The following is a 19,655-nucleotide window of genomic DNA, read 5'->3' on the forward strand; positions in this document are numbered from 1 at the left end:
AAATAAAGTAGAGTTTTATACAAAATAGTAGAAACTCGAGAGATTTTTGGCGCTTTCCATATTTCACTCGTTCCTTATCATCTATGTTTACATATTCGCATTGAATGTTTTTAGCGACAAGTTGGAGTTCGGAGTTGCACCGAAGAACTATCGCCTAATTATCGGCAAAACAAGTCCATCAAATTCGGATGTACCACGGATGAAGAATAAAATAAGTAATTTTGGACCGGTAAACCCTTATGGACTTTTCGTTGAACGTATGGAGGAAGGCAGATAGAGCTCTGTGGGAAGACCCTAAAAGATTTTCTCATTCTGTTCTCCATCCGAATTTGATGGGCTTGTTTTGATAAAAGTTGGGCGATAGTTCTTCGTTGTAAAACTGAATTTTTATCTTGTCAATGAACATTCACTACGAAAATGTAAGCAAATTAACCAGCTGTTTTCAAAGGTTTCAATGTTCAAACTGTTATGAGCTTTTATTAAATAAAAGTTCAATTTGCATTTGTCTAGACCTGTTCTTAAGTCAACTCAATAAATAATTAATAAAGTATTTATACTTTATTATATTATTAAAGAAAAATTTAAAAACGAAGTATTTATTTAAACAGATGTAGAGATCATTTACATTTTAATACCACAATGGATTTTTAGTGATTCAAAAAAATACCATCTTTCTTAGTCCAATTTATTCTTAATTTAGATAATTCGGGAAAAGTGTCTTTTTGACAGATCCAAAACTAGATATATTCGATGTATCGACATATAACAATGTATTATTCTTATCAAGATATATCGATATATTTTTCACGTACCTAATTCCTTCCATCCCTAGTTTAGTGCAAGTCCAAAAAGCGCTAAATTGCAAACGTAAGGAAAGTTAATTGATGTTTTTACAAGCTCATAATTGTTACTCTTTATTTAGATGGTAAATTTTTATTTTGTCAATTGTGATGGAGGTACCCGCGGTTGGAGAGGAGCGCGCGTTTGGAGAGGAACGCGCGGTTGGAGAGTAACTTATGATCGGGGAGCTGCCCGCGGTCATGGTGGATTCCGTGGTCTTGCAGGAGCCCGCGATGAAGGAGGAGCCCGTGATCTGGAAGGAACCCCTGGTCCGGCAAGAACCCGTGGTCAGGGAGGAGCTCGCGGTCTGAGAGGATCCCGCGGCCGAGGAGCCCGCGGTGGTCAAGGCTTAGCTGGCCTTAACAGGAAGGAAAGGATCCAGTTGGCTAATAAGGTGGCAAAAAATGTGCCAATTGGTCAACAGGCCTTAGTTCGAAAGCGTATGATGGATGCACTACGGCCGGAGGTGCAGGAGGAACCGCAGCAAGAGCACCCAGAGAAGAAGCTGAAGCAGCAGGAGCAGGTACAGCTGCAAGCGCAACCCCAGGAGCAAGAGCACCCCCAACAACAAAAGCAAGAGCAAAATTAAAGAATAATAAATAATAATATTAAGAATAATAAATAATAATAAATAATAATATTAAGAATAATAAATACCAAAAAAAAAACATTTTAAACTACATTTTTACATTTGTGTGGTACTTCATTTTTCGCTTCCTTGTGCCTGAATTCAGTAAATTTGAAAATTTCCGTTAATAGTGATGAACACGTATTTCTTTGTTGTTGTTGGTTCTGAAAACTTAAGAAGTTACTAGCACAGCCAAGTATCGAACAATATCAGTGTTCCATATCCCACCGTTTCATTATAACAATTTAAATTTGTCCGCGTGCCAATCCTGTGTATCTGTAGAAGGAACTCGAATGATTGGATATTTATTTAATTTAATAGAACAACTAGCTTCAAAATCTTGTCAAAATGGAGGCGAAGCTAAAGCACATATGCCCTGTGCATGACGAGATCTGCTAGATGGTGGCTTGGTGAAGCTATACCAGTCTTTCCTTGATGGCTTCCTTTCAGTTAAATTTTATTATATCGTCCCAAAGCCGAAAATATTGGACTTGGCTCTACCAATATAATATAATAAACTGAAATTCTAATACATTTATTAAAATTTGTATCAGAGTGTGACGAGCAAACAGTGCCGAATTGCAAGTTTAAGTTAAATTGTTATTTTATCTACACCTTACTACCTTGGGGTATTTTGTTCCGTCTTTCTCTCACCCCTTAGGGCAGCGGTCATGAAAGTGGATACGACCAATTTGGATTCGCGCTCTCTTACAACTTAAAACTTTACTTAATTTTTTGTACTGAGATTTAATGGATCAAAATCATTAAATCTTCCTTTTGTCTTCATATAATATAGGTCAATACAATTTTTCGCAACCTGAGGTTTTGCAGTTGTACAACAATAATATCCATTTGTTTACGTTTAGATGAGCTGTTCAGATCGCTTTTATCAGATGGTGGATGGTGGATATGCGATGCGGGGTTTCGCAGTTATAAACGGATGGACTGTGTGGGAAGAGGATACAATGTCTGCCTTGTTTGTTTGAATGTTTAAAAAAATGTTCTTAACCTTTTGATGGTATACTCAAGTCGAGAACTTCTTAATCTGCTCCTATATATATATATAAAGGTTCGGCATCATCTTAAGCCACAGGCTGCGTTAATTAAACCATTTGGAACGGAAGGAATTTCATTCACATTTCCTTTTTCATTTTGTATAGCCTCATTCGTAATACTTAAGTTAAGAAAAAAGCTGATTTTTATAAAGCGATGTGCCGTATGTTTTTTATAAATAAACCCTCCGTTCAATAAAATATATAATGAAAAAAAATTAAGAATTATAGTATATTTTATTTATCGTCAATATTATCGGCATTATCAATTAGATAAAAGTTCTCTTGTTCAATTTTAGATAGGCAGCTGGGTGGTGGAATGTAGTTAAAACAGCACTTATTGTGTCGACGAAGCCCATACCTATTAATTAATTTCTAAGATACAAATAAAAATAACGTTTCAACGCTCATGCTATATCGAATTTTTGTTTTAATTAAATTTACTTTGCTGAATACCCGCTCGACGTCGGCATTCAACCAAGACATTTGCAGAGCAACGAAGCCGATTAACAAAAACGGAAGTTTCCGGAAGTTACCACGGTTATGTCGCTGTACAGACGTTCAATTTAAATTTGGTCAAAAAGCTACAATTCTTGCTGCCCGCTGTTTTCATATTTTTCCCGCAATCACACTTAAGAAAAAATCAAAATCTGACGTAAAAAAAGCGGAAATGACACCACTGCATTTAGGCGCCAGTGCAATAACACATTGAAATTGTGTTTCATTCCATTCAGTTTCTAATAATGCAAAAATACTTTTGTTGAATTTGCCAACACTATGTGGGCTTGTTAAGTTTTTCGTATTTCTTATTGTGTGTAATTATAAAAGAGATGTCTGTGCAATAATAGTCCAAAACGAGAATTTGGAAACTCCGGCCCTCAATTGAAGAAACCTTTGCGGGCCTCGATTTCCTCGATTTCCTTCAGCTGCAGCTCATCATTAAAAGGACAGTTTGAGTAATTGCTCAAAATGGCAGGCAAGATCGTTGCAACAGCCGCAGCTCGGCACCCAGCTTAGTCTGTTCCTCCGCGATGCAAGTTATATTACAGTATCCCACTGATAAAAAAAAAGACAAAGTACATTGGACTTATCAAAAAGAAGGATGCACAGCTGGTGCAGATGGACGTCGAAAGATAAAATTGACTCTCCCACGAGAACGAGCAGCGCATGGTAAGGAAAATTAGAATTTATATGTCACCCATTTGTTAAAATTTCCATGCCTTGCTTTACACTATATGTACAAACATATAACATATGTATGTATGTATTTCAGACTATCCAACATTATAATTTTAACTTTAAAATTTAGAATACATTTTAAGGAAGAAATTTTAGGATACAAAACGGAGAGTAATTTAATACATGGAACAACTGATACGCCAAGAGATTCAATCGATGTGCAATTTTCCTAAATTTCATGTAGATAGCTGCTGTATCCTGCATAAAAATTGAAAATGCAAAAATCGCTTATTTGCCCAAGAGCCGTTAAAATGTACAAATGGTTTCGTCTTTGGCTGGCTAAGAGTGGGAAATGAAATGAGGTGGGGACAAGTAGGTCTCGGCCAAGTCAAACATGGCCATTTGTTGCAGGTTCAATTTCAGTAGATTGCATACGAAAAGCTGCACAAGGATGAAGAAGTTGTTGTTCATATTTGGACGTGCAGTCGAGCGAAAAAGGAACACAGACCTTCCTTCCCAGCCATTCTAGATGGTCTCTCTTTCTTTAGACAAACTTATGTAGAGCTCACATACAAAAATTATAAGGATATGTGCTACGTGTAGTCAATAAATAAAACAGTTGTGCATTTCTCCCTCCAAAATGGAAGAAAGCATCGGACAGGGGCGGATTCAGCAGAGAAACTAAAAGCATTAATTAAAAAAACGTAGCATAAGCCCATTTTAATTTGGCTTCTGAATTAAAATCGTCTCATTTGTCTTTGGTTATATATTAAAATATTTAATAATTTATTTTAAAAAACTTTAATTTATTATTTTTTTTAATAAAAAATTTAAACTCTTGTGAGTTGAGTTTAATGAGACGATGCTTATACTTGTATGAGTGGCAAAACTAAAATTTTTGGTGCCAATGTCGCCGACCGAGTTCGTCCCTGTTGAAGGCACTGCTTATGGCACAGGAACCGTCCGGGAGCAAACACGTTCGATTTAATACAAATGCGAATGGGTGTGGGAAGGGATCAACGGTGCTGGGGCACAACGTACACCGGCGCTGGGTGGGATTTATGTCGAGCGACGTTTTAAGTCTTCGTCGCCAGCAACAGCTGCTTCACAGACTTAGTCCTATCTGCTGCCTGTTTTTTAATACGGACACTTCTGCTTATGCAGCTGCAACATATGCGCTTACAAATGCGTTGAAATAAAGTCATTGCGTTAGCTTGACCAGCATTTTTTCAATAACTCCCTTGTCCAGTTAAACTTTCCCAAAGAAAGTCCATGGATCAAAGCAGTCATGCAGAATACATTTGACATCAGACTCTTAATTAATAGTAAATTTATATGAAAAGATTAACAGATGCGGAATAAAACTTCTCCCATTCAAATGAAAGTAAGCTATTGCCCTAAATAAGCTTTGCATACTTATTAAAAATTGGGATCACTGGCGCTATTTCATAGTCAAAAGTAAATGGGAAAACAAATTATATCAATATTAAATATATTTTTTGTTCCTATTTTATATATTCGAGTTTGATTTACTGGGGCGGAGACAGAATACCGGGTGCTAACTTGAATCAGTTATTTTAAGATGCTTCGAAGTATATCTCCTCATTATAAATAATTTGAATTGCCCTCGTGTTAAATACTATACCTGTTTTCACTTATTATTAAATAGTCGAACCTGACAAGAGTTTTTATTTGCTGCAGGTTTTATTGCTAAATGTCATCAAACCTATTTCTAATTTACTTAATATTTGTCAAGTTAGTAGTAAGTTAGTAAGATAATACTGAGAAAATAGTTGGACAACGCAAAAGGTTAAAAGTCTTATTACTATACATTCCTCCAAAAACGCCAATGTCGATGATGATGAATGTATCCTGCAAACCCACTTCTTTGATTGTTTAATGTAATTGTTTAACAGATCGCATACATCTCTACACCCAAAAATGTGTTTCGACTCCTTAGTGAGATTTTCATAGAAAACGCATAGAATTAAATCTCTTCTAGTCAACTTCCCCTTGTTAAACAACCTTCCTTAGCTCAATATAGTAAGATAAAGATAAACTAAAGTACTGACTGACACCCGTACTAGCTATGCTCATTATAAATAAATAGAATTCCATAATAACTAAAATCGTGTCACACAACTTTTGGGAACCCGAAGTCCATATAAAGATTTGCCGTTTGCAATTGATCATTGTTCGCATTCATTGAATTGATATTTATCAAGGTTTTTATATGAGACTTTTTAACAAATCAAAGTATTCAAAACTAATAACTAAGCCAAAAAAGCATTAATTTTAATTAAGAAAACTTTCATATGTTAGTTTTTATTAGGTTTATAAATCTGCATACTCAATTTTTATAAATTTTTAAAAAGCTTAACCCACTATAAAATTTCTACATTTTTATACCCTTAATTTATAATTTCTGTCAGAAGTTTGCAACGCGTTGAAGGAGTCATCTCTGACCATCAGCATCAACAGCTGAGTAGATCTAGTCATGTCTGTCTGTCCGTTTCTATGCAAACTAGTCTCTCGGTTTTGAAGTTGCAGTTCTAGAGAAGGAATTTGAGTTATCATATAATTTAACCATTAAGCATGTTTAACATTGCGAATATTAAATGGTCTTTTTATTTGACAATAAAATTCAAAGAAAGACGAACAGCTTGCCAAGTGCAAGCAGTTAGCGGTGTTATTGTGGGACCCTTTGCCAAGTTTGCCTTATTTATTTGCATCTTTTTCTTTGTGCATTGGCCTTATTCTTAAAATCTGGCACTTTATACTTATGTGTATTTATGAATTTTAAAACTATTAACAAATTTAGCATTCGGCAAAAGTACCGTTTAGAAGAGGGGATCTTCCCGATAATGCTGTCATTCAATTTACTTCAGGATTTTATGGAATTTTCTTTTATGTGTTTATTACAAATTGTTATTGTAGTAACTTCATGTACTTTCATTTTATTTAAATGTAATTAAAATCAGATATAGTGGTTCACGTCGATATGACAAGCAAAATGAATAATATAAATAATATAATAATATAAAATAATAATAATTATATAAAACATAAATACATAGAGTATTGCGTCCTTTAGACCGCTATTTCGTACCCAAGGGTCCTGCGAGGTTGCCTTACTAAATCTTCGATAATTTAATCGCATTCTTTACTTGGTACCTGATATCCCACAGTTTATTTGCACTAACGCAAGTTACGTATCAACGTAGAATGAACGTTTTAAACTGCTCTAATTCTTGTTTTTGTGGTTGACAGCTAATTAACTATTCTTTAAAAGTACACACATTTACGAAAACTTAAAAATTAATCAACTACAATTGGCTGATATCACCAAAGGAACAAATAAAAGTAACCATGATGGTTTTTGACGGGAATGTTAACAGCAACCTTCGGGGATATGCAAATCTTAGGGCCTTATCGCAGCATTTTGACTTTTGTTAATAATATTTAGTCAAAATGCGGTTATTTTTAGGAATGCATTGCAAAAAATTATACAATTATTTTAACTTATGTCCTACCAATAATCCCCTATGCTAAGCCTTCTTCAAAAGAATATTTTGAGAATGTACATGATACAGTGTTGTTTGACAGGACCTTTTGATGGATGCTGCGCATGCTCATTCTTTGTGGGATACTTAGAAAAAGATAAACCATTAACAACGTGTACTATGCCACATTATAAATTTTTTTTTTGAAGACAATGCAGCAGCACAGAAGATCATTAAAATTTTGACTACAGTCAATGATTACAGACTCCCATTGCTTCCCTATCCTTTCCAAATTGCAAGACACATCACATTTACCAAAATCACGTTTATGTACTCTTAAATGAAAATTTTTTTCTGTGGTGAAATTGAAACAGTGCCTATTAAATACCCCTTTTGGATTGAACTAATGGTTTAATTTAGCGTTTCTGTCAACAAGTTGCTGGAGGGGACTGTATTAACAAAGATTGACTTTTTTTTAAATTTCTATATAATACCAGATCGCAAATCCACGAAATATTAGAAAATGCAGACATTACCCAAGGACTTTTTCTATATCCCTCTATTGCTTGTAAGCTATTTTTAGTCAAATTGTTATTGACTTGTTCAGTAACCAACACTTGCGTTTTTTATATATGTTTGTATGTATGTTTATACCCGACCCTTAATTTGCTTTGCTCCTTGTTTTTCCTACTCTGTAAAGTGCACAAAAATTTCGCCTCCGATGCATCAGCCTTTCGGCCACGGCCACAAACCCCACACCGCCTATAAGCCATCAGGCACTTTCCACTTCTTAGTGGGTCCGCTTCTTGTCCTTTTTTGCAGTGGCTCAGACGGAGGGTGTGGGTGGCACTCCTGCTTAATGTTGATTCGCTTAGGCCTATGGCCTAGTCTAGGCCTGAGGTCCTAGGGCCACTACACTATATGTGTGAGGTCCGGCGCAGGCGCCAGCAGCACGAGTGACGCTTGACTGTTTCTGTGCGAGTTTGAATAATTCATTTGGCTATTTTCTTATCTTTATATTTGCCAGTTCTCGAGTCAGTTTTTGTGGTAGGTTAGTTAGCCGTCGAGGCGAATTCCCCACGACCAACCCCAGTCCCAGTCCCAGCCCCACCGCCCTTCCCGGCGAATTCACTTTCCCAAACCCAATCCCAAGTCCCACCCCATCCGCCCACCTTGACTCTCGTCGCGTGGCCCACTCCGCAGCCGCTCCTCCCGCATTCCGCCCGCGCCCGAGAGACTTTCGGACCCGAAGTCCTGTTTTGACTGCTCCATTTCCATTCGTTCCGCAGCCGCCTGGCATTGCCAGCGCCTGCATCCTGTCGCTTCAGTTGTGTGGCAGTAGCCGCTTTGTAAACAGTCTCGCCGTTCACCCACCGCGTTGTCCTGGTCGCCTCTTCAGTGCCGAGTTGCCGAGTTTTCGTCATCGTCGCCAGTCGGTTTAAAACCCTGCATCACTTGTTTGGCCATACCGAAGCCTGGTGATACATTTATTCCCGAAACTTTTGGGAAGAGTCAAAGAAAATTAAAGTCCTCTTTGTGCTTGTGATTCCAGTGAAAGTTGTGCTTCTAAACCCGCCAGCATCTTGTTGATGAAAAGTAAAAGTAATTCCAAAAATGAATTTAATTACCCCGACTAAAGTATAATACGGATTTCAGAAGGCCTTTCATAATATTTTCCAATTGCATTGCATACTTTCCAAGTTGTATTGTTAATGCCAGTTTTGGTTTATATTTTCTTTGATGTTTTCATGTTCACATGCGACTAATGAAGAATTTTTCTTTCTATCTATGCGCTTGCCACGTCCCTTTCTCGTGCAACCAACTCCCCCACCTGTTAAGCTGACATTCATCATACGCACTGTGTTCAACAATTTTCTTTATGTATATGCTGCTTATACATACTATATCCTAAGTACTGACTTCTGCTCCTGTTTCTCAAGAGCTCCCACCGAAATTTTTAAAGTTCTGCCCCCACAAATTGTGCTTTATGTGTGTTGTGGGGCAACTACTACATAGCTCTCTCGGCAGCTGCAGCCATTCCACTTCTGCTACTTCCGTGCCCAACATCTTAGTTTGTGTGTGACCATCTGTGCAATTGTTGACACCCACAGGACATACACCCATGCACTCACGTGCACACCCGCCTGTGTTCGATACAGCTGACGCTGTTGGCTTGAAGCGCTCCATTTGTGCAGCCAAAGGCGGCCAGTTATTTATGCGCTAACCTGATGGAATACGGATTATTGCAGTTTGCACGTCGAAAAAAAGTTTCCACTTGTTGTAGTCCTGGAAAATGTATCAGTGCGTGGAGGACGAGAACTTCATACATATATTTTTATAACTTTAGCTTTTTCTTGCGCCTTTTCCTTTGTTTTACATTGCCTGCGGGCGATATAGAGTTCATTACACCGTTGCAATTAGGGGAGTATAATATATTATTAAGGCGAAAAAAGTACCCGCTAAAATTTGCTTAAAAGTAGACTACATCTGTTGCTCAGTCTCTACCTTTGAGTCCCCCTGGAAACTATATATAGAGAAAAGGCAAAGCACTTGTTGCAAAACTGGAGCGAACAAAAATAATAGCCACTTGGGTGAATTATTCTACTCGCTACACTCAAAGTACATTGTGCTTCTGCAAATTATCAGATATATTATTTATGGATTATTAACCACCAAATGGCCAAGCCAATTTAGCCATGTTCATGGTTTCCATCGGTTCGAGAAGTCTGTACTTTCCAGTCTGATATAAGCTAGTTCTGGCTTTAACTGTAAAGCGTATGTTGACAAATCCATAATACGAAATAAACACCCGCAAACACAGACACTTAGGGGCAGACTTAAAAATCCACGGGCATCGTCTTCTTATTCTCCTCTTCTTCTGTTGTCCTTTTATTTATCTCGCTTGCTCATTTTTTGTGTTTTTGTTTTGCATTCTCAACGAGGCCAAACCGCACACACGCACGCCGCCATGCAAATAACCCCCCACACACACACATACATACATACACACGTTCATGTACATAGAGAAGAAGACAAGGCGTGACAAGTGCAGGCTTCATCCGAACGTGCCATCTCCTGCCCTTCCTCCGCATCACGTCCTCCCTTCAGCATGACCAAAGAGAGGGAAAAACTTTAACTAGATGCATATATAAATTGCGTTCTATATATTTATGCCTTGACATATACGCAAATGCATCATGACTGCGGAACAGTAGAGGGCGGCAAGTTGGCAAGGATTTTATTAAGTATGCCTATTATGGTGCACATGAGCATACATTTGTACTTAATATTTATAGCGAATTGGGGCGATGAAGATGTTATTAAGCTGAAAACGCATAATTGATTAATTTCAATTAAAAACAAAAGGCATTTTAAGTGTCAAGAGTCTCGACTGCACAATACTCTGTAAAAGTATTTGATATTATTTCAAGGTTTATCTTACTCTGCTTTTGGTAAAATTTGTGTTTATAGCCAGTCAAATGGAACTGATCTGATGTCCTTAATGAATACTTATTGTATGTTAAAGTTTATCAATGGGGAAAAACTGTAAAATTTAAGGCAGAACATCAAACAAGAACACCAGAAATTGTTTCAATTTCACTTAATTTAATTGTATTCTATATGTTGGGGTCTTGAGGTCGAATCTGCTTGCTTTAATGAACCATGATCAAATTTCGACTATAAGCTAGATCACATAATGGTTAAAAGACTAGTACAGCAGGGGCATGTAGGAAATTTTTGTGGTCATTAATTTAAATATATACATGATAAATGAATACAACCAAATGTAAGATACTAAATACTTACATACATAAGTATATTTATTTTCAAATATTTCAAAACAATTACAATACATTATGTAAACTTAAAGACCTTAAGGAATATACGGTCTTTAAATTTTAATATATCTTTTACTATACATATTTATAAAGGAACTAGCCGGCCCGTCCCTGCTTCGCACGGGAATTAAACATTACATTTAGATTTGTCAATTTTAACACATTCATAATAATAATAATAATATGACACATATTCATCCTTTATTTATTTATTTTTTTCAATTATTGAGGTCATAACCCTAAAAGAAAATACATTTATTTTGTTAGTGCTTCTCTGTAAACAATATTTGATGTTGTTTTATTTTGTGGCAGCAAAATAAATTGATTTTCCAGGGGCTCCGACTCGCGATAGACCAACATACAGTTGACCATGAGTAAAACATTTCTTTCGCAGATCGATCCCTACTAATTCGAAGGTTTGGCCTTGGGACTTGTTAATTGTTAATGCGAAAGATGTTTTTACCGGAAATTGAAGCCGTTTAAATGGGATTGGCAGATCAGTTGGGATCATCGGTATCCTCGGTATATGAGCTAGTTGACCACTTGCTGGCCCAGTGATAATATTTGCTACTATTAAATTGTCCTTTAACTCCTTAATAAGCAGCCTCGTCCCATTACACATGCTCGGAGGGTTTAAATTTCTTAAAAGCATGATTGGGATTCCGATTTTTAACGTCAATTCATGGGGTGGCAGTCCAGAAGGGTTCAACGAATTTAAAAATTCCTGTGGATAATGGACTGCATCTTCAATATTCGTTACAGTGTCGATCGATTTGTATGTTTTTGTTTGGCCGGGGACTTTTTGAACAATCAGATTATTTATTTCATTGACAGTATCATTCTTAGGTGATACTATAGCCCGAGAACACAGCCAATGGAAGTCTCTTTCGTGCAAATTCTCGATATCAGGGTATACAGAATCTATTAAATTTTCCAAATTATGGAGTATTTGACCTAGAGACTCATCCAGAAGAATGTCACAATGACCGCTTAAATTTGGAGTTGGAAAAATTCCTTCCCCAAGATGAGCTCTCATATTTGTCCTTAATTTTAATGTTTCAATCGTAGTCCATATGGGAGACGATTTCAAGCATGCCTTATCTGCTCGCGTGCCTCTGTTAATAACGGGGAGAGTCTGTCGAAAATCTCCAGCAAATACAAAAGTAATCCCGCCCATGACTGCAGAGGAGTTCCTTAGATCCTGTAAGGTTCAGTTCACGGCCTCTATATGTGCTCTATGGCTCATCGTGCATTCGTCCCACATAATCAATGAGGCGTCTTGTAGTAATTTACCAATAGGTCCATTTTTGCGTATTGAACATGTAGATTATTGTTCAAGATTGACGGATAGTGGAAGTTTAAAAGTAGAATGAGCAGTTTTGCCATCCTTCAAAAGAGTTGCAGCATTCATCACAGCATCCCGCAAATGGATATATTCCTCGGACCGAAGTTTCGTCTGATTCAATCTAAGAGGCCTGACAGTATATGCAGACCTGATGCATCCGGCCAATAACGACATTCGATTCGAGCTGTAATCAATAGTTGGATTATATTTGATCTGCAAGCTGTAAACGCGCTTCAGCTACCCTTGCCCTGTCGCGTTCATTATTTTGAGAGTGAATCAAATCGATTGCTGCAGAACGCGACTGTCTAACTCTTAATCGTTTTCTCTCAAGCCTATCTGCTCGTCTTTCTGCTGATTCTTCCTTGTGCATCTGCATTGCTCTCAGCCGCTCAGTCTCTCGGATGGAGGCCCGTTCTTCGTCAGTTATATTCGTAATCTCACGTCTTTTTGCTTCTGTATTACGCTTACGACGACCCAAACTCTACTTCTTGGGTGGCAGGACTTCGTTTCTTACTGAACCTGAACAAAAAAATAAAATTTTTATCTCCAATTCCTTATTTCAATATGTTTTGAATGTTTGACAGGAAATGCTTTGGCTGCCTGTAGAGGGCGGTAGATGTAAGGTAGTTTTTTTTTTTTTTTTTTAACACCTTGGATTACGTTATCTTAATTTTAGTAAGGATGCCTATTTTTTTTTTTAAATGAAATATAGCCTATGACACTTAGGAATGATGTAGCTTTCCAACAGTGAAAGAATTTTTCAAATCTGCCAAGTACTTTCGGAGCCTATTCAATTCATACAAACAAACTTACATTACCTCTTTATATAATAGTATAGACAACTGCTTAGGTAACCTTTTTTGTATCTTAGTGTTTCATATACTTTTTTTAATCGGAATTCTGAAGTATTTTTTGTACATATATTAATAAATTATACAAGTAAATAATTTAAACTTTACTTGAAACTTTGAATGACCGCAAAAAAGTTTTTTTCACGTAAAGTCAAGTCCTGGTATAGGTATACTTCTTTGTCAAATGCGCACTCTGCTTCAATATGTCCCTTTCGGACTCATCTGAGTGTTTTGATATTTTCTCCCTGAGGGTTTTGCGCCATCTTAACTTGAACTGAGCCCAAAACATTCTGTTTTAGTTTTACTGCCTCAATTCGTTTTCCTCTCCATAAATAAAATAAATGTAGGTGAAAATATACATAAATAATGGGCACAAGCGCGTCTTTTTTATGAAGTGTTTGAATGTGCGAGTGTCAACCCAGGCACTGTGATGGGGGAATTGCGAGGGCGACGTCTGCGAAATTATAAAACAGACGACGCAGCCATTCTGGTCGAGAGGAGCTCCGGCAAGAAGGGAGACACTGGCCTCTGAAGTCGGAAATTCGCCCCCGCTTTTGTAGGCGTGTGTAAATAGCAAAAACCTAGTCCTTACACAAGCAAAGTCATCATGGAATCTATACGAAGCAGAACCCAGCTAAACAGAATGGAAAGGAGGGAGTGAGAACAGCACTTGAGAGGGGAGTGAATGATAAAAAATAATAGAATAGAAGCCATGACAAATACGTTTTCTTTGCCGTTTTTGTATCACATGCCCCGAGGCGGTGGGACGTATAAAGTTTGACCTCCAATCAATAAATCACATTAAAAATGAATTTCCGAAAAATGTCAAGGAGAGCGTGACGAATAACTACCGCAAAAGTGATCTTTGTCACTTCGTGGCTTCTTAGCGGATAAGACGTTAAAAATAAAGATATTTATAGTTACCTAAGAATATTTTGTATTAAAATACTAAAATACATGAGTGGTGAGATTTCCTTTGATTTGATTTTCCTTTCATTTTTTTCAATACATAGGTAGGTCTTTCTGTGACATATTCCTTGATTCCTCGATAATTACAGGGTGCACTTGTCTACATGTTGAATGCTGCAAGAGTTTCAGTGTTGCAATATTGGCTTTGTAATACATATATACAGAGATGGTAAAAAAAATGTACACAAATTCACAATTGTTGCAAATCCGAACTTCTTTTAGTTGTTGTTATATGTCTCTTTATTTTAGATATGGCTCAATAAACTCAATTCTAGTCAAGCCTTAAACATTGAGTATAATTTATATTAAGATGTAAACAATTATGTGTAAAAATTAAAAATGACTATGAAAACAACTAAAATAAGTTTGATATGAAAATATGTCGATGTGTAAATACGTTTTACTGCCTCTTTAGTTAGGTATTGTACTTTTCTACTGTATAATGAAATTTTTGAAAGACTATCTTGAGTTTTTTGTACAGAAATTGTCCGATTAGTATAAAAAAGCCTGCTCTTGGTCACGGGAGTAAATTACACCCGGACACTAAATCATCAAATATTTAAATATTTACTAGTACCTTACTAAAGTGTTAGAACTTTGATCCTGCTAATGGTGTAGACTTAAAAATACAATAAGACACATTTTTTAAGTATTTAAAAATATGCATAGTCTTAAATGGGAAGATACCAAAATCATGTAATGGACTCGTTTCGCCTTAGAGCTCGTAACACTGCTCCCAGTTGGAGGGTAGAAAATTCGGGCATTTTTTGTGTAACCTACACTGCGTGCCTAAAACTCATAATTATCACACGTTCACATACCATATTCTGGTTTTCTGTTGTTCTTTAAACTCTTAACAATAATTTATGTTTCTGCTGCTACTAATTGTACATTTTGTTGCTCTTGCTGTTTATAATGTAAAATTTATTGTGTTTGTGCATGTTTGTTATCGCCTCGCCGTTCCGCGTCCTCGCGTGGATTGTAACGAAAAATGTGTGGCCACCAAACATTGTGGCTCACTCGCACCTTATCCTCTTCACACATCCCTGTATATTTTTGTTTTACAGCGTCTGCAAAAAATATTATGAAATGTAATAAATGAATAACAAAATACAAAACAAACGCCATCAATTATTTATTAATAAAAGCACAAACAGAAATAACCAAAAATAAAAGCTTGCGGCGCGTCGTTCTTTAAATATTTTATAAATTAATTCATCAAACAGCATAAGCAAAATTGAATATACAACAAAAAGGCAGGAGTTAATGTAGTGCCTAATTTAATGTGAAATTACAGTGCGCAGACAAAACATCATTAAATACCAAATACCAACCATAAAAAGCAAATTATTTTTAATAATGAGAGCACAGTAAATGCTATTGCAGCTACAGTGGGAAAAGTTTGTAAACAAAATAAAATAAAACTCAACTCTGTTTTGAGTTTTTGGACACAAGTGGTAAGTTATTGTTTTAAAATATTTTGAATTGTTACCAAATATGATTGATATGAGAAAAACCCTATAGAAACTGAAGTTTATGAACCATTATTACACCCTTCTTTTTTAATAATAAATATCTGATTTGCTGAATGTTCCTAAACAAATAATTCGGTTTTGTTATAAGGGCTTTAAGAGGACTGCTTCAGCTAAGAAATAAATAATTAAAATAATTTTAACTGTTCGAGTTACAGCGAAGTACTTAACTGAAAAATGGAAGGTTAATTAGCTCCCGACCAACTATTATTTTATTTTAATAAAAAAACTTGGTCTTTCCCGAATATCCTAGTTGGTGCGAGAAAATCGCATAATAAACGTTGCAGGAGGCCATTTAGTACATTTCTTCTTATAAATATAAGTCTGTAACGACACCGAAATTCGAAAACTTCATTAAGTACACAAAATAAACTCGATTTATTTAAAAAAGTTTGGAATCCGTCACATGGGTCAACTGCTAAATCAATAACGACTAATAAAAATGAATCAATTAGCAAATGTGACTATAAAGAAACATACAAAGGTCTACCACTATACTGTTGTGTAAAATTTTTTGAAAATCGGACTACTATATCATATAGCTGTCATACAAACGATCGTCAGACACAGAGAAAATGTAAAACTGTAAAATATGTATAGGTAAATTAAATACAAGCAGGCATTACTTCAATGTTTTTTAACATAAATATAAATAATTTGTATTTTAAATCCTAGTGATCGAAGTTAAATCTGCTTCTTTTCTAGTTTGGCTCTGCTTCTAACTCCACTCAATTTGTTGTTTTCTACTTTCTACATTAATCTGGAAAAAATTTTTAATTATCTGTTAATTTTAAACTTAAACAAGAAAGGAAGCTAACTTCGGCACGCCGAAGTTTATATACCCTTGCAGATAGAACTTCTATGAATAGGAATCCATACAATATAAATTATATATATTTGTGTTAAAAAAACAATGAAGTAATACCTGCTTTCATTTCATTCACCTATACATATTATATTTGCAGTTTTACATTCACAGATTTGCATTTTTCCTCTACAGCAAACGATCGTTTGTATGGCACCTATATGATATAGGCGTCCGATTTTCATAAAATTTCATATCTCAAATTTGATGAAAATCTGTTGAAAACTGAAAAAGTTGTAATTTTTAATTGTATAAAATTTTAGATCGTTCCTATGGAAGCTATATGAAATTGTAGTCCGATTTTTATAAAATTTTACACAAAATTTAAGACTAATATAAAATGGCTATACCTCAAATTTGATGAAAATCTATTGAAAACCGAAAAAGTTATCATTTTTAATTGTATTAATTTCTCGATCGTTCCTATGGGAGCTATATGATATAGTAGTCCGATTTTCATAAAATTGTATGCAAAGTTGTAGAGTATATTAAAATGGCTATATCTCAAATTTGATCCAATTCTATTGAAAACTGAAAAAGTTAAAATTTTTTTTGTAAAAATTTTTCGATCATTCCTATGGCAGCTATATGATATAGTCGTCCGATCCGGCCCGTTCCGACATATATACGAGTGAGAGTATATAGAAGGCTAACTACAAAGTTTCATTTAGATAGCTTCAAAACTGAGAGACTAGTTTGCGTAGAAACGGACAGACGAACAGACGGACATGGCTATATCGACTCGGCTGTTGATCCTGATCAAGAATATATATACTTTATATGGTCGGAGGTGCCTCCTTCACTGCGTTGCAAACTTCTGACTGAAATTATAATACCCTGCAAGGGTATAAAAAGCGCAAGCTATCTCTGTGAGAGTCTAAAAAAATGATTAATTTGCTATATATGTATGTATGTATATTTGTGCTTATGTGCTGAGGTTGCGTTCATGCTTGTACTCAAAGTTTTCCTGATTTATAATATATTTGAATTGTAATATCAAATTTATAATATTCTTTTTTTATAAAAATATTTCGATTTAGTAATTTTATGTTTATAATAACAGTTTCCCACTAATTTAAGTTATTATTGTGTACGCATCGAGAGCGTGCTGCACACTGAGACTAGAGCCGTAGAACTGGAAATCTGCTCTATTATTCCGAGGAGAATCATATATGTACATATATTCATATATAAAGTCCTTTGAAACTCCAAGAAAGATTTTTAAAAAGATTAGTTTAGTTCAAGGTGTTAAAATAAAAAACATATGTCGTTCTGTATAAACTCATTTTAAAAGTTTAGAAAAATATTTATTGATCTCCGAGTCCAAAAAAAAGGGAAAAAGATGTCAAGCTTGATAGTACGGGGTTTCGGTTTTATATATATATATATGTATACACTTTATTGGGTCGAAAATGCCTTTACTGCGTTGAAAAACTAGAAGAAAAAATTAAAATTTGTATTTATTTTGTATGCATTAATTTATTTATTTAAATATATCCAAATCAGCAATTAGCTTAGTAGTATAAAATCAATAAATGTATGCTTTTTTAACTTATTCAAATTTTTGCACAACAATATATTTGCTTAGAAATAAAAACAGCGTTTTAAGTACGAGTGTGGTGGAAGATTAATTGACTTGTCCGTTTTCTACGTTATGAGTTGTGCTTTAACTTCCATATTCCGTGCTTTTATAGGATTTATCACTGGCATATAAGAAATTATTTCATTCTCAGCTGAAACACAGCTCAAAATAAACTTTCTCTGTCAGGTTAATAGAGTGACACACATTTTTTAGTTTCAACTTTCTTTTGTTTCTTTCTTTTTATAGCATCAATTGTTTTCAAGAGTAGATTGCCCATTTTAAAACATTCTGATACAATAATATATTAGGTAACATAAATTTCTGGTAAGGAATTAAAAACCCCGTTTTTTTCTTTGAGTTTATATTAAAGACATTTTCAGTGAAAGTTCAAGTCAGGAATCTACATTATACAGATTTTTGCGAAGAGAAGTTAATTTAATTTAAATCCATGTGTTAGTTGAACTGTACAAAACTTAAGAGACTGTTATCGCAAATTTAAAGATAATCATAAAAGGACATCTACTATTATTTTGATATCTCTTTTGAATTAAAAAAAAAACCAAAGTGAAATCAATAAAGAAGATAATCGAAATTACTAACATCCTACAATAAATATCGTATAGTTCATTTGTTCCTACAATTTCTCCAAGCATTTTACAAATTCCTTTTTGTACCTTGTACCCATATGGTAGAAGGGTATAATAGCTAAGTGTCGACCGATAAGCAGAAGGAGCGATTTCAGACCGTTTAAGAAATATATATTCTTGAATAGCAACGCCAGCCGAATCAATTTAATAATGTCCATATGTCAGTAAAAGCTAGAGCTAACAAAAAGTTGGGATAATATTAATTTTTGTTTTAATATTTGTCAACGCCCATTTCCGTCTAACTTTGTGAATTTCTGGTTTGATTAATCAGGCCGACGGTTGATTTCTTTATTTTCTTAGTATAACATTAGTGAAAGTGGAAAGTACGAAGGGGTATTATTATAAAACTAAATTTGTGTGTGTTGTATATTGAACTTATGCATTTACATTTGGGAGCATTTCAATTGACATTTTCTTCTGCCTTCCGATTTCTTAAATTTATGTTATTTATAAATGTTATCGATGTGTTCTTCGTAATTTTTACCGGGTATTTCACAGTCGATCACAATCGACTAAAGCCTTCCAACTTGTTTTTGTATGTACTATTACGGAAAGTATGTTCGACTTGCTATCAACTACTGATTTTCTTGTTGGTATTGCCATTTTAAGCGAAAATTTAATTGGAATTTGCAATGAATATTTAAACAAACGTGCACCGTCCAGAGTGTGGTAACAGAACACACTGGTGAGGGAAGCGCATTCAGAGGGAGGGATAGGCTCCACAAAATGAACAGAAGTGTTGGGCAAAGTGAATGCGTAATGTGGTTTTGCACCCAGAGCAGGAAAGCACAAAAAAAGAAAATATATAGTTGGGAGCTGTCAG

General features: G+C 35.3%; 2 protein-coding genes across 5 annotated transcripts in view; both read left to right on the forward strand.

Annotated features, from left to right (window-relative positions):
- The first annotated feature begins 768 nt into the window (after window positions 1–768).
- On the forward strand, window positions 769–1,517 carry LOC110190303 (uncharacterized). Its single transcript, XM_020960688.2, has 2 exons — window positions 769–867; window positions 923–1,517. Exon 2 carries the CDS (start codon window positions 923–925, stop codon window positions 1,427–1,429), a length of 507 nt encoding a protein of 168 aa, XP_020816347.1. The 5' UTR covers window positions 769–867; the 3' UTR covers window positions 1,430–1,517.
- Window positions 1,518–3,275: 1,758 nt separating this feature from the next.
- Window positions 3,276–19,655, forward strand: part of LOC110190041 (uncharacterized) — a 43,622-nt gene continuing 27,242 nt past the window's right edge. Inside the window, exons 1-3 of one of the 4 annotated variants that reach the window (XM_086834587.1) lie at window positions 8,791–8,804; window positions 14,296–14,375; window positions 15,274–15,663. The gene's annotated coding sequence lies outside the window, so the exon portion shown is untranslated. Of the gene's footprint in view, window positions 3,691–8,525; window positions 8,805–14,295; window positions 14,376–15,273; window positions 15,664–19,655 lie in introns of those variants that run through there. The other 3 variants (XM_086834588.1, XM_086834586.1, XM_020960347.2) reach the window with 3 other exon arrangements.

Source organism: Drosophila serrata, unplaced genomic scaffold (assembly GCF_035046125.1).
Source record: "Drosophila serrata isolate PLE 108 unplaced genomic scaffold, ASM3504612v1 contig_272, whole genome shotgun sequence".
Classification (NCBI taxonomy): domain Eukaryota; kingdom Metazoa; phylum Arthropoda; class Insecta; order Diptera; family Drosophilidae; genus Drosophila; species Drosophila serrata.

What these genes read in the sequence shown, in the direction of transcription:
- LOC110190303 (XM_020960688.2), top strand. Translation starts at nt 923, where the DNA reads ATGGTAAATTTTTATTTTGTCAATTGTGATGGAGGTACCCGCGGTTGG.